At 36.7% G+C, this 13,022-nt stretch overlaps 1 protein-coding gene across 3 annotated transcripts in view; it reads left to right on the top strand.

Moving 5' to 3' along the window:
• Positions 1 to 13,022, top strand: part of DDX60 (DExD/H-box helicase 60) — a 45,752-nt gene that overhangs the window by 19,551 nt on the left and 13,179 nt on the right. For all 3 annotated transcript variants that reach the window (XM_035325151.1, XM_035325150.1, XM_035325152.1), the window contains exons 16-27: positions 1,000 to 1,155; positions 2,190 to 2,339; positions 3,319 to 3,438; positions 5,858 to 5,953; positions 6,639 to 6,754; positions 7,288 to 7,430; positions 7,602 to 7,711; positions 7,812 to 7,916; positions 8,001 to 8,129; positions 8,927 to 9,054; positions 11,608 to 11,766; positions 12,807 to 12,951. In XM_035325151.1, the coding sequence (XP_035181042.1) occupies positions 1,000 to 1,155; positions 2,190 to 2,339; positions 3,319 to 3,438; positions 5,858 to 5,953; positions 6,639 to 6,754; positions 7,288 to 7,430; positions 7,602 to 7,711; positions 7,812 to 7,916; positions 8,001 to 8,129; positions 8,927 to 9,054; positions 11,608 to 11,766; positions 12,807 to 12,951 (1,557 nt within the window). The remainder of the gene's footprint in view (positions 1 to 999; positions 1,156 to 2,189; positions 2,340 to 3,318; positions 3,439 to 5,857; positions 5,954 to 6,638; positions 6,755 to 7,287; positions 7,431 to 7,601; positions 7,712 to 7,811; positions 7,917 to 8,000; positions 8,130 to 8,926; positions 9,055 to 11,607; positions 11,767 to 12,806; positions 12,952 to 13,022) is intronic.

Here is a 13,022-nt window from a genome sequence, read left to right as displayed (position 1 = left end):
CTGGCTCTGAGAGTTTTGGAGGCAGTCTTGGTGCTGTGCCAGCCCTGCTCAGCAATAGCCAAAACCTTGGTGCAATATCAGGGCTGTTCTAGGTACAGTTCTAGCACTTCTAGCACTGTATGTGCTGCTGCAGGAAAGCTAACTCCATCCCAGCCAGACCCACTACACCTGCACAGTACAGAAGTGTTGTCTTCCCATTATTTAGGCGGGACATCTTGTGTTCCAGTTTGTGTCCAGTGTCAGGACAAGACAATGGGCACCACTAAAAAGAGTCTGGCTCCGTCTCCTTGGCACGCTTCCTTCAGGTGTTTGTACACGTTGAGGAGATCCCCCACAAGCCCAGGCTGAACGCAGCCCTGAGTGACTGGATCTGTTTGTACCTACTTTAAGCAGGGAGTTGGATTAACTGACATTCAGATATCCCTGCCAGCCTAAATTACAATGTGATTTTCTGACATTCTGATGTATGTTGTAACATGGAAGGCTTTGCTAAACAACTTTCAAGGTAAGATGGTGTAACCAAACGTACACGAACATTGAAATTTGTTATGTCTTACAGTGTATATAGGTGCTGCTTAAAAATATAATGCTTTAAAAAAAATGGGATCACAATCTTTGTATTGAGTTGATTTCACAACTTTGATTCATTGCATAAAGTGTCAGGGCAGGCCCAAGAAAAGAGAAATATAGGATGAGAAGGCTCTAGCAGGTGATAGCTCAGAGAAGCCAAGCTCTGCCTTCTAGCCAGTTTTATAAGCTCTTCTGACAACAGAACCGTCAACAGTGAGGGTTACTGAAGACGTACTGCTTATAGAACATAGTAGTCTCCTTTGAACAGAGTCAAGATTATACAAAGCTATATAAGAGAAAATGTATTTAAAAATCACCTGTGCTTTCACATATTTTTAAAGCTTTCAGAGTTCCAGAGCAAACGATGTGCCATTTTCTGAATCTCTGTCTAGTTTGCAAACCAACTTGAAATTTATTATGACCTTATAGGTTAGAGAAAAAAGTGACGGTGAGAATACAAGTAGATATGCTATCGAGGTGGGACCAGTTCGCTTCCAGCTACAATACATGGACTATTATTTGCTCAGAGAAGAGAGAAATGATCCAGATCCCCGAGTGGAAAATTTCATACCAGACACGTGGCAGGTAATGAGACACAAAATGTAAAGTTATTGGAAATGACTTTTTTTTTTTTTTTTCTTCATTTTAAAATACATGTGATTCTACTTCTTGCAAAAAACAGTGTTTCACTAAGGTGAACAAATTTGGAAGATCATTTTGGATGGTATTCCTTGTTCTTTCTAACCTGAGAGCTTTTCTACTGAGAGGTTGGCCCAAGGAATTCAACATAAAATATGCCAAATCCATGGGATTTCACTGTTCATCATCATATTTGATGGTGATAACCTCCCATTTAGCTAATCTCTGATTACCTAATCTCTAATGATCTTCTACTTATTGCTGCCTAAAGAGTAAACCATACTATGAATTGATAATAACTTTTCTGTTTAAAGCACAGTAGGTCTAACTCGGGTTTGTCTGTTATTGGACTGGGAAGACCAGCTGAATTTTCCATTTTGTGTGACCACATCTGCAAAACAGATACTTGCTTGAGAAGCGTCTTTGAACTCAGCATATATGCTAATATAGAAAGATGGTGTTAATGCTATTTATTTCTCCCTTCTTGTACCATTCCCACCCCCTCCTTCTACAGACCTATTTAAAGTGAGAGGAAGCATGGAGGAAGACAGTAGTAGGAAGAAAACAAATTTATTAGTGTATGCTAAGAGCAGAAGAGAAAATTGGACAGTATTGCTATAACTATAATAATTCAAGAAAAAATACTGCATTGTATAAAACAGTGAAGTTTATCTAAATTGTACGCTACTGGGTTAACTGTTATTTATTTTGAAAATGTCCAGTTTCGGGCTGTAAGTATTCTGGTATCAAAATCTCAGGCCAGATCATTGAAACAAACAAGTGGGAAATTGTAGTTCCATTTTTTTTTTTTTCCACTAACAGTTTGAGAAAATAATACAGTCACAAAGCTTCTAGATTAACTATGACTTCCCGTAGTCTAAAATCAGTAAAAATTATGAGCAAAAATAGAGACACTTTCACAGGGAGAGCTAGTTCAGTCAATGATAACTTTTTAACAAGACATTTTGCTCTTCTCTTAGCGAGAACTTCTTGATGCTGTTGATAACAATGAGTCTGCAGTGATAGTTGCTCCCACTTCATCGGGAAAAACATATGCATCGTATTATTGCATGGAGAAAGTTCTGAAAACGAGCGATGACGGAGTAGTTGTGTATGTTGCTCCTACAAAGGTAAGGCTACATCCTACTGAATATTCTGTATGTCTGACTATGATATTTTTCAGTATGATTCTGGAAACACTTGGGGTAGCTTATTGTACGGATTTAGTTGATGTATGTCTTTTTTATTCAAAACATGTAATTAAGCATGCTTACAAATGATCTGCAAAATATTTAACTTCATGTACAGTTTTTTGACTGTTTATATAGCTATTTTAAGGTCAGAAACATTAATACACAGAAAAGTGCTAGAAGTAGTGTTAGGTAAATGGTGACAGTGCCAAAAGCCTACAGACTTGGTGAAAGTAACATTAAAACAGAACAAAAACCAATTTTTCCAATTGAGTTCGCCATTAGATGCTTTGAGAGAACTTGTGAAACTCTAAGCATCTTTGGGATATTTTTTAATGAGTGTTTTATCCTTTTTTTTTTAGTTAGAAATTGACTTAAGAGATGAACCAATGCTTTAATTTCTTCCAAAACTTACTTTAAGTAATGCAAAGTTTGAATATGGAATATGAATTCCATGTGCTATTATTGAGTAGTTTCTTTGGATTCTTTTCTATAAGTAATTTTTTTTTTTTTGATATGGCAAAACAAAATGGGCATCAAATTCATACTTTCATTTGAATATCAGAGTCTGGGTGCACAAATGTATTTTATACCTGCAGGCCTCAGGACTCTGATGTCATTAAAGTGTTTGTAGATACAGCAGAATGCTATAAAACGGTTACAATACAGAGTTAATACTACATAACCCACTTTACAGAACACTAGATTTCTTTGAAAACATTTGAGTATAATTGAACATCAGGTACCATTTCTGTTCAAAGTTAACACTGATGGTCTAGATTTAATAGAAGTACTGCAATAGTACATTGCAGTCTTGTTCATTAATATCAGTGCCAAAATTGAATACGTTTGTATTCAGAACACTGTATGCCTTTAGACATCCACTGTGTAGTTTTGTTAATGATCTGCTTTACTTAAGGCCCTTGTAAACCAAGTGGTGGGAACTATATACAGTCGGTTCACCAAGAAACTTCCAGATGGATTGGTGGTGTGCGGAGTCTTCACACGAGATTATCGTAATGATGTCATGAATTCTCAGGTATATTTTTGAGTGTTTTAACACTTAAAAGGTATGACTTCTGTACTTCATCTGGCCTCTGAAAATGTTAATTTTGATTATTTTTAATTGTGCCATTACTAAATATAATATTAAAATCTATGTACTGCTTACCAGAAAAAAAAAAATTAGTCTGTGGCATGCAACCTTATCTATTCATCTTTTGATTACTTGCTCTGGTTAGAAGAAGAATCATTTAATTCCTTTGGTCATAAGCATACAGCAGATGTAAATGCAGACAAATGAAAGAGATGCTCTTTTTTTCCATTCTTTTCTTGAGTGTCTGACATTTAATATTATTTATAAACACTGATGACATTGATTGTAAAGTAGCACTGTCTAATGGATTTTCTTGTTGATCTTTAAAGATAAATTTTCACTAACCATCAGGGTTCAAAATCACTTGAGCTCTTGATGTGTCTTAGTTATGTCCTAGAGTTCAAACTGAAATATAGGTAAATCTTGGAAATAAATTAGGTGGACCATCTCAGAGTTGGAAAATAGTGTGATTTCAGACTATCAGATGATGGTATAAAATCCTGATATAGATAGAAGTAAGCTTAATATATATAATAGGTATAGTATGACACTTCTGTAAGCCATTAAACTTTGTTAGTAAAAGATAAACTGCAAATGAACCTTTGTTAATCTCTCAGCATTGTTGTCCATGTTGTTTCCTTTCATGTGTTGCTTCTCTGGCCAGCATTCTTTCATTCTTAAGTAGTACCACTTAAAAATGAATAAAATAAATACAACTTGTTACTGATTTTAAGAATGTTCTAGACAGTCCTGCCTGTTTATACCTCTACTGAAAATCATGAACTCATATGGGTGGGTAGAGTTTGGCTCCTAGCAGCCATTCTTGTTCATTGTGACTGTAACCTCCGTTGCAGGGCGAATCAACCTAGGTTAATCATAGAGTTGTAAAACGGTTAAGGTTGGAAGTAGTGACCTCTGGAGATCATTGTGTCCAACCCCCCTTCTCAAGCAGGGATGCCTAAAGCCAGTTCTCCAGGATCATGTCCAGGTGGCTTTTGAATATTGGCAAGGATGAAGACTCTACCAGCTCTCTGGGCAACCTGTTCCAGTGCTCAGTCACCTTCACAGGGAAAAAAGAGTCGTTATGTTCAGACAGAGCCTCCAGTGTTTTAATTTTTGCCCATTGCCTCTTGTCTTGTCACTAGACACTACTGAAAAGAGCTGTCTTCTTTATACCCTCTCTTCACGTTTATATACATTGAGATTTTCCCTGAGCCTTCTCTTTAGGCTAAATAGTCCCAGCTCTCTCAGCCTTTCCTCACAGGAGATGCTCCAGTCTGTTAATCATCTTAGTGTCTCTTTGTCAGACTCTCTTGAGTATATGCATGATTCTCCTGTGTTGGGGAGCCCAGAACTGGACCCATCGCTCCAGGTGTGGCCTCATCAGTGCTGAGTAGATAGTAAGGATCACCTCCTGTACCCTGCTGGCAATACTTTGCTTAATACAGCCCATACTGTTTGCCTACTTTGCTGGAAGGGTGTGCAGCTGACTCATGTTCAACTTGGCATCCACCAAGACTCCTAGGTCACTTCCTACAAAGCTGCTTTCCAGTTCGGTGGCCATCAGCAGGTGCTGGTGCCTGGGGTTGTTCCTTCCCAGGTGCAGGGCTTTGCACCTCCCCTTGTTTAACTTCATGGGATTCCTGCCAGGTCATTCTTCCAGCCTGTTGAGATTCTTCTGGATGGCAGCATCACCTTCTGGTTTATCAGCTGCTCCTCACAGTTTTGAGTCATCTGCAATCTTGCTGAGGGCATACTCCATCAATCGTCTAGATCATTAACTAAGATGTTAAACAGGACTGGACCCAGTGCTGTTCGCTGGGGTACACTGCTAGCTACTGGCTTCCAAATAGACTTGGTACTACTGATTTCTCTGGGACTGGTTATTCAGCCAATCTGCTCATCTGGCCCACACTTCAACAGCTTGTCTATGAGCATCTTATGGGAGACAGTGTCAAAAGCCTTATTGTACACTAGGCAGACAATATCCACTGCTCTCTCCTCATCTACCAGCTGGTCATTTCATTATAGAAGTTTATCAGGTTGGTCAAGCATGACTTCCTCTTGGTCAATCCATGCTAACGACTCCTGATGACTTCCTTGTCCTTCATGTACCTGGATATGGTTCCCAGAATTAGTTGCTCCATCACTGTCCCAGGGATCAAAGTGAAGTTTACCAGCCTGTCAATTTGCTGTGTCCTTCTTCTTGCCCTTCTTGAAGGTAGAAGTGAGAAATTAATTTTTGCTCATCTTGAAATCAAATACGAATTTTAAATGCTTTTTCATTATAGAATCTATTCTGTTACATTTGATCAGCCAATTTATTTGAAAATAATGCTTTACAAACCTTTTTTTTTCTTAGATACTAGTGACTGTGCCTCAATGTTTAGAAATCTTGATGCTGTCTCCTCGTTGCCAGAAATGGGTCAAACGGATACAATATGTTATTTTTGATGAGGTAGGCATCTTTCAGTAATAATCAATTTAATAAGTTTATGGGGAAAAAAAGGCAGAGGAAAACCAGCAATAATTAAATTTTTCACTACATGCATTATTGCTGGTAAAAATCAACTTTGAGAACTATTACTTCAGACTGGCTTGCTTTTTCATGTTAGCTAATAGTCTTAATATGTTCCAGTGCAAGAACTTAAAACTCTGATAGTCCTGAAGAGGACATGCTGTTCAGTCAGAGCTACAAGGAATTTCCCTTATTTCTCTCAAGCCAGTCAACTGAAAAACTAAAGGTCACCGCTGTAGTCTTAGTGGTGAAAATGAAGCCTGGAGGTATTCCAGGTTTGAATCATAGATGTATCCCTTCATGAGATATTTCTCAGTCTTTTGAGGGCAAAACCAGTGTTTAATATTGCTAAATTTAAAATTTCTACTGGATTCTTTCTTGTATATCAACTTAATTGCTAATGGATGTCAGTGAATATCAAGGTTACAAACAGTGAATGTGGTATTGAAGTTAGTATATCTAATTCACTATCCAGTGAATTTGCAATATAAGAATTATTCAGTACTGCTCTTGCCAACCTTTTTGATTTTAGCAAAACATAGAACAGCTCCTGTTTTGTGTGTACTTTGATAAGGTAGGTTTCTTACATTTTGTTTATCCTTTTTTTTTTTTTCCAAAAATATAGGTCCATTGTCTTGGTAGCGAAATTGGAGCAGAGGTTTGGGAGCATCTTCTGGTAACAATTCGGTGTCCGTTTTTGGCTCTCTCTGCTACTATCAGTAACCCAGAACACCTAACTGAGTACGCTTGGAATTTTTCTCATTCAAAACAGCATATTTAAATTGGATATGAACTATTGATACGAACTGATGGGTATGAACAGTTATGATTGAGAGGCAACAGATTTGGAATTATACTGTTTTATGTATTGTATACATATAATTGACACCAAACGGTTTTGTAACTCTTAACTCTCTGTAATGAGAACAGGCATTCATTCCTATTCTTTCAGACCCTCTAAGAGAGCTGGGCAGAGATGTTCAGGAGTTTTTTGCATCTATTTTATTTGCCAAAACCTGATAAGCATGCTTACCCATCATCAGTCAAGGAAGACACCTGTCTCTGTATGTATAATGATGGTGTGATTTCACATTTACGAATTGCACCCTGGGATAAGCTGGAGAAAATTGCACTGAAAATGGTGAGAGGGGGGACTGAAAATTCTATAGGAGAAACAGAGCAGAATGTAGTACTTCATCTATTATAGTTGTATCGGTTTAAATATATATATATATATTTTTACAGCTTGGCTTTATTTTATTCTTGAACTGTAGGTGGTTACAAAGTGTGAAAAGGTATTGGCAACGTGCTGAGAACATGATAAAAGAAAGCCCTACCAACTCTGAGAACTCTACAAGAAAACTTAAAGTGAAATCTAAAGTAAAAGAACAAAAAAAATCATACCGTGTTAGATTAGGTGTGTATCAGAATGTTTTATAATAATAATAAATAAATTGTAGTGTCCTTCCCACAAACACTTTGATCACACTGCGTGAACTTAAACGTGTACGGTTTTTAAATAAAATCAAATCAAACTACTTGCTTTTTAAAACTAACAATATATCATGGCATTTTTGTCTCTTTGCAGTCCTGTATGGAGAAAGATACAATGATTTGGAAAAGTATGTGTGTTCTTCGATGGGTGGTGATTTTCTCATTGAACATTATCACCCATGTGCTGCATTAACAGTCAATCATGTAAGCATAGCACTGGTGTAAAAATTGTTTATCAACAGTTACGTTAAGTAATATGGATTCCATCAAAATGATTATTTTATTTTGTTTAAACTCCTTGCAGATTGAGAACTATGGTATTCCTGCAGATCTTTCTCTGTCTCCAAGAGAGAGCATTCAGCTGTATGACACAATGGTAGAAGTCTGGAAGGAGTGGCCAAGGGCACAGGTGGGTGTACAGATCTGTGGACAGAATATATAAGAAGTAAATGGATAATAAAGTAATGCAGTGTTTTATATTGTTGCTTTCAAGGAGCTAGATCCTGAGGAGTTTGTCTCTTTCAAGAATAAAGTAGTAATAAAAAAGACAGACGTGAGGAAATATGAACAGGAACTGAAGAAAGAGCTAAGCAAATGGATTGAACTTGGCCAAAGACAGAAGGTAACAGAGGGATGTGTTTTTCAGACTCTGTACAGCTGTAATGTAATGATTATACAGTAATATAACTAGACAATTATGGGAGCTTCTCCTCCCTAATTATTACTTATAAGTATTAGCTGCTGCTGTGCTGAAAGATAAGTGCTAATATTTGTGGCATTTCAGTAAGCATTTTCAAGGTTGTTTTCACAAGCTTCTCTGGGAATCAGACTTCTGGTAATGCTGCAAGATTCCAGTTTCTGATTCTTTTAGTGTACCTCCTACAGTTAGTGACAATATTGTACCACAATTCTGCTTCTTTAGCCTACTTCTTTTTCTTTTACACCTTCCATGTAACCAAGGACAGAAGGTATGTTTCTATGTAAAAGACAGAAATTTAAGTAATGGACTTTAAATTGGAAGATCAAGTCCTTAATTAGAGGCCATATATTCCTATCTCATAAATAGGTGTATGAGGAGGTGGTGAATAAAAAACAAGGAGACAATAAAGAATATTTGGGGAAAAAAAAAAAAAGCTTCTTGAAACGTGATTGTGAATGTGAAAATATATCATAATTGGTATGTTAGTAGGGCTTTATTATTTCCACCATGGTGGTAGACGTGAATGCTACAGTGATTTGCATTTTGAGTTCTTACTGAAGTCATTGTGTTCTGCAGACTTTTTAAGTCTGTAAACTATATGAGGCCATTGTAGTTCTGCATGATTTTTAAAAACTGAGGTGATAGAAGCTGTCACAGGAAACTTTGCCTTCAGCCAGAAGTTTCTGCCATTAAAATCTCCTCAATAATATTTTGGTCAGGTGAATGAGCTTCTGGATCACTTTAAACCCCAACCTGTGGATTGCTCAGATCAGGAAAAGTGGATGCAATTTGCATGCTTTGTTGAAAAATTGCATGACATGGATAAATTGCCTGCCATAATTTTTATGTAAGTATTTATATTCCATGTGTTATGTGTGTATTGGCTAGATTCAGAAAAATGGTATTAGAGATAAATATTGATATGGCTTGACAAATTCCATTTATGTCCTTTTCTTATCTTTGTTCTAAAGTTTGTGAAGTAAAGGCTTACAAACTCTATCAATCTATATATCTTTATGGGACTAAAGGTTTAGCTGAAGTAAAACTGGGAGTGACTGATTATTGTGTGGAAAGGTTAGAATCTATGCATGATACCTGAGGAAAATTATAATCTGAATCACATTAAAATGAGAGCTGTATTCTCTGTTGCTTTTCCCCAGTGTAATAAGTAAAAATTGTGCTGTTTAATTAGAGGTTGGGGCAGATTTGCTAGGAAAAATGGCAGAATGAGGTCCTATGAATGTCATTTAACATGGTTTTAGTACAGAGCCTCTCACAACATTATCTTATATCCAGTAAAATGCATGAGTGAAACTTTTGCATATATCTGAGATGTATTTTGACAAAACATCAAACATGTATAACCTACTGATAATACCATTATAGTCAGTGATATTGCTAATATTAGCAAAGTGGGCATGTTACCTCAATGCTTGTCCTAATAATAAAAAGAAAGTACTTACCATTAAACAGTTGTCCAGTGCATATTCTCATTGTAATAACACGTAGGAACAATCACATAAATGTGTTACGTAAATATAAGAAGTTTTCTCATCTCAGTATGAAGCCTTGCCTTTCCTTACTTTGAACACTTTGAATAGTTGGGGGAGAATACTCTCTGGCATTTCAGTTCTTATGTGTTTGTGCTTGCTTAAAAAAAAAAATAAATAAGGCATTTCTGAAAGAACTCTAGAAAGAAAGAAGCAAAAAAGTGAATATACAGGTCAATGGTGCATCTCAAATGACTCTAATTGCTAGTAAGTTATTTCTTTTTATATTTTGAGTGGCAGTCTAGTTGCAAATTAATGCTATGGCTGATTTCCAGCTGAAGCCAACAGATTTCAAAAGCAGTCTTAGATATTTTTAATTCCTTCACATGAGTGATTTTAGAGCTGCTGTATTAACTGCATTGTCCTTTTGAGGCACTTAACAGGAAGTTCCAAGGTGTTTCTCCTCAGGAGAGACAGGTGAATAACTTACTCTCATCTACCCTGGAATGATGAGTCGTCATAAATTTTTGGTGACCAATGGCTCTTACAAGGGGCTGTGTGTAGAATATGTATTCTCTTTTTAAGAGACAAGTGATAAATGATCATGGTGGGACAAGAACACATCATAGACGGGTGAACATGGATGCATAACCTAGATATGAAGTTGGGGTGTGAGCTTGAGAAATCTATTGTCTTATGTTTTAAGGCATAGGTGTAGTGTAACTGCACTTCATAGACCTCCCCAGTGTTGAAGTCAGACAAGGAACAAGCATCAGAAGGAATTTCAAAATAAATAAATTTCTAGTTACATGTCCAAGTCCTGAGAATTTGTGATGGAGATGAAGGGGATGAGGAGCCCTCACAAGAAGTTGATACTGACATGGAGTAACAGATTGGTGCTGGCAAGCTTTTTTTCCCTAAGCCTTTATTGATGTGTGAGGTTGGAAAGCTGTCACCCATTGTGGTATTTTGTCAACATGGAATTAGTAAAGACTCCTGAGAGAGCAGGTATCAGAGCTGTAGAAACCAAGTTGCTATTGCAGCTATTGGTGGTAGGGAAAACAGTACCTTTTCTTTTCTTAAAGCCACCAGGGAAAGAAGTACACTGGCACCATATTTGTACTTAATGGCTGAATAAACTCTGTGATAGAGAGAACTTTAAATCACACAGTGTGGGCATCAGAGGGATCAGGAGTAAATGGAAAATGATTCCAATTGAGCTCTGTTACCTGTAAAGAAGTGAAAAGCTTAAGTTAAGAAGTTACCTCTGAGTTTTAAGACCTGTGTTTGGCCTTCACGAGGATAAAGTCATTTTTGCTCCTGTTCTTGATGACTGCCAGATCTGAAAGACTTGTGAGCATTCTAATGGACTAGGATGCAACTTCTTGCCAGATGTTGCCAACTTTTGTACGGTGATAGCTAACAGTCTCTTCCCACTACAATAAGAATTTAAAAAATGTTTTCTGACTGAGAAGCTGGAAGAGTCCTAGCTAAGCTAACAGTCCAGTATTGAAAAAGCTATGAGAAAGAACAGCTGTGTAGAATACCAAGAAAAACAGTCATTCCTTTTCAACTGCCTAGTTGAGAAGGATTAAATGATTTAAGGTACAGTCTATTTTATATGTATGTCCACGTGCCAACTTAGGGAAAGATAGGACTGTTTTCTGTAGATAATGAACTGGCAGAACCATTTTACATGTTACCACTCAGTTTTGAAATAATTGTAGTTTGAAAGTGAACACGACATATGACTTGGGGATCAAATAGCAATGATGCGCTTCAAATTATTAGAATTTACTGTAGTCAAGTAATAAGGCTGAATATTATTGTAGCAGCATTACAGACGTACAAATAAAAAATTATATTAGTGTTCACCTAACTGATGTGGATCACATATTATTTACTTCAAGATTTGGCTTAGATTCAGTGGAGCGTGCAGCCAATAATGTATTCATCCATTTGATGGAAAAACGAAAAAATGAACAAGACCCTAAAGCCAAGAGGGAAATAGAGGACATAAAGGACAAACTAAGAAAAGTGAATAAATCGCTAATGAAATGCAAGCCAAAGTAAGTATTGTAACTATGTATTGTGAAAAAGCTTACATATTATGACAGAGCAAAGTCTTGTGGTAAGTTATTTCTGGGGAATGTACCTTACAGCAGCATCCAGTTGTAACACAGTAGTCCTGGTTCTTCTGCGTGCTCCAGCAACCCACAGGGTAGGAGCAGCTGCATGGTGGGTATCAATCAGCAATAGCTAGTGCGTAGTTAGGCAGCAGAGAGATACCAGTGTGGCTGACACTGTGTAAAGTGCTAGCACTACAGAATGAGGATCAGAGAGAAATTTGAGTATGCGAGATTGGTCAATCGGTCAATGCAGTAATGAGGTGATATTGAGGTATTTGTTTCCCCTTTAACCTTGAACTTTCTCGATTTTTGTGATCATAGGGTATAGATTTTTAAAGGCATTTAAGAATTAAATATAGATATAGTTACTAGGTTTGTCAGGAACACAAAGCACCATTGTTTTGCCCTCCTAATTGTGACAAATTGCAGTGCATTCCTCAAGCATAATATCGTGAAGGAATGAACTTGGTTGACTCTAATGGTACTAAGTGAGAACTTGAAAATCCAGTAAGAATTTAGACACAGACATGTACATTGAAATAGTGTGAAAATCTGCTTCTAAATGTTTTTCCTCTCTTCAAATCCTTCCCTAAATCCTTAAAGTCAATATCATTATTGGCAGTAAATGGATCACATTTTTCTTTTGTGTTGATTTTTTTCTACTGTGCAATACTGTTAGCTTACTAATTTGCTGAACAGTGGTATTAATGGTTGCTGTCCTCATCTTCCTTCAATTTTCCTTGTCACCACAATTACTCATCTGTAGTTATCCAGAATTATTTGTTAATTTGCATGCAAGCCAAGATAAAATGAAGCTGTTAGCATCATGAGTAATCTACTTCAACAGATCTATCTACACGTTTGAGCCTACAATTTAAAAGGGAATGCATCTGCAACTTTTAGAACCCAAAGAATATATTAAAATAGAGAAATATATGTCAATTACAGAACTAATATTTTGTATTGTATATTTTATACAGTGATACCAAAAAGTTGAAACCCAGTAAAATGGAAAGCATAATACAGCTTTTGGCTATGAAAAAAGAGTTACAGAAAAGACTTGAAAAGCTTAGTGTGATACCTTCTGCATGTACTTACGCTGATCCTAAAGCAGTAGATGAAGATGTAAGTAACTCACTGATACTTACAACATGTTTTCGGTTTTGTATGTCTAAAATGCTTGAATTTGTGCAAAA

Source organism: Oxyura jamaicensis, chromosome 4, assembly GCF_011077185.1.
Source record: "Oxyura jamaicensis isolate SHBP4307 breed ruddy duck chromosome 4, BPBGC_Ojam_1.0, whole genome shotgun sequence".
Taxonomy (NCBI): Eukaryota; Metazoa; Chordata; class Aves; order Anseriformes; family Anatidae; genus Oxyura; species Oxyura jamaicensis.
The sequence above is the reverse complement of the archived record's forward strand: the minus strand, read 5'-3'. Positions and strand labels throughout refer to the sequence as shown.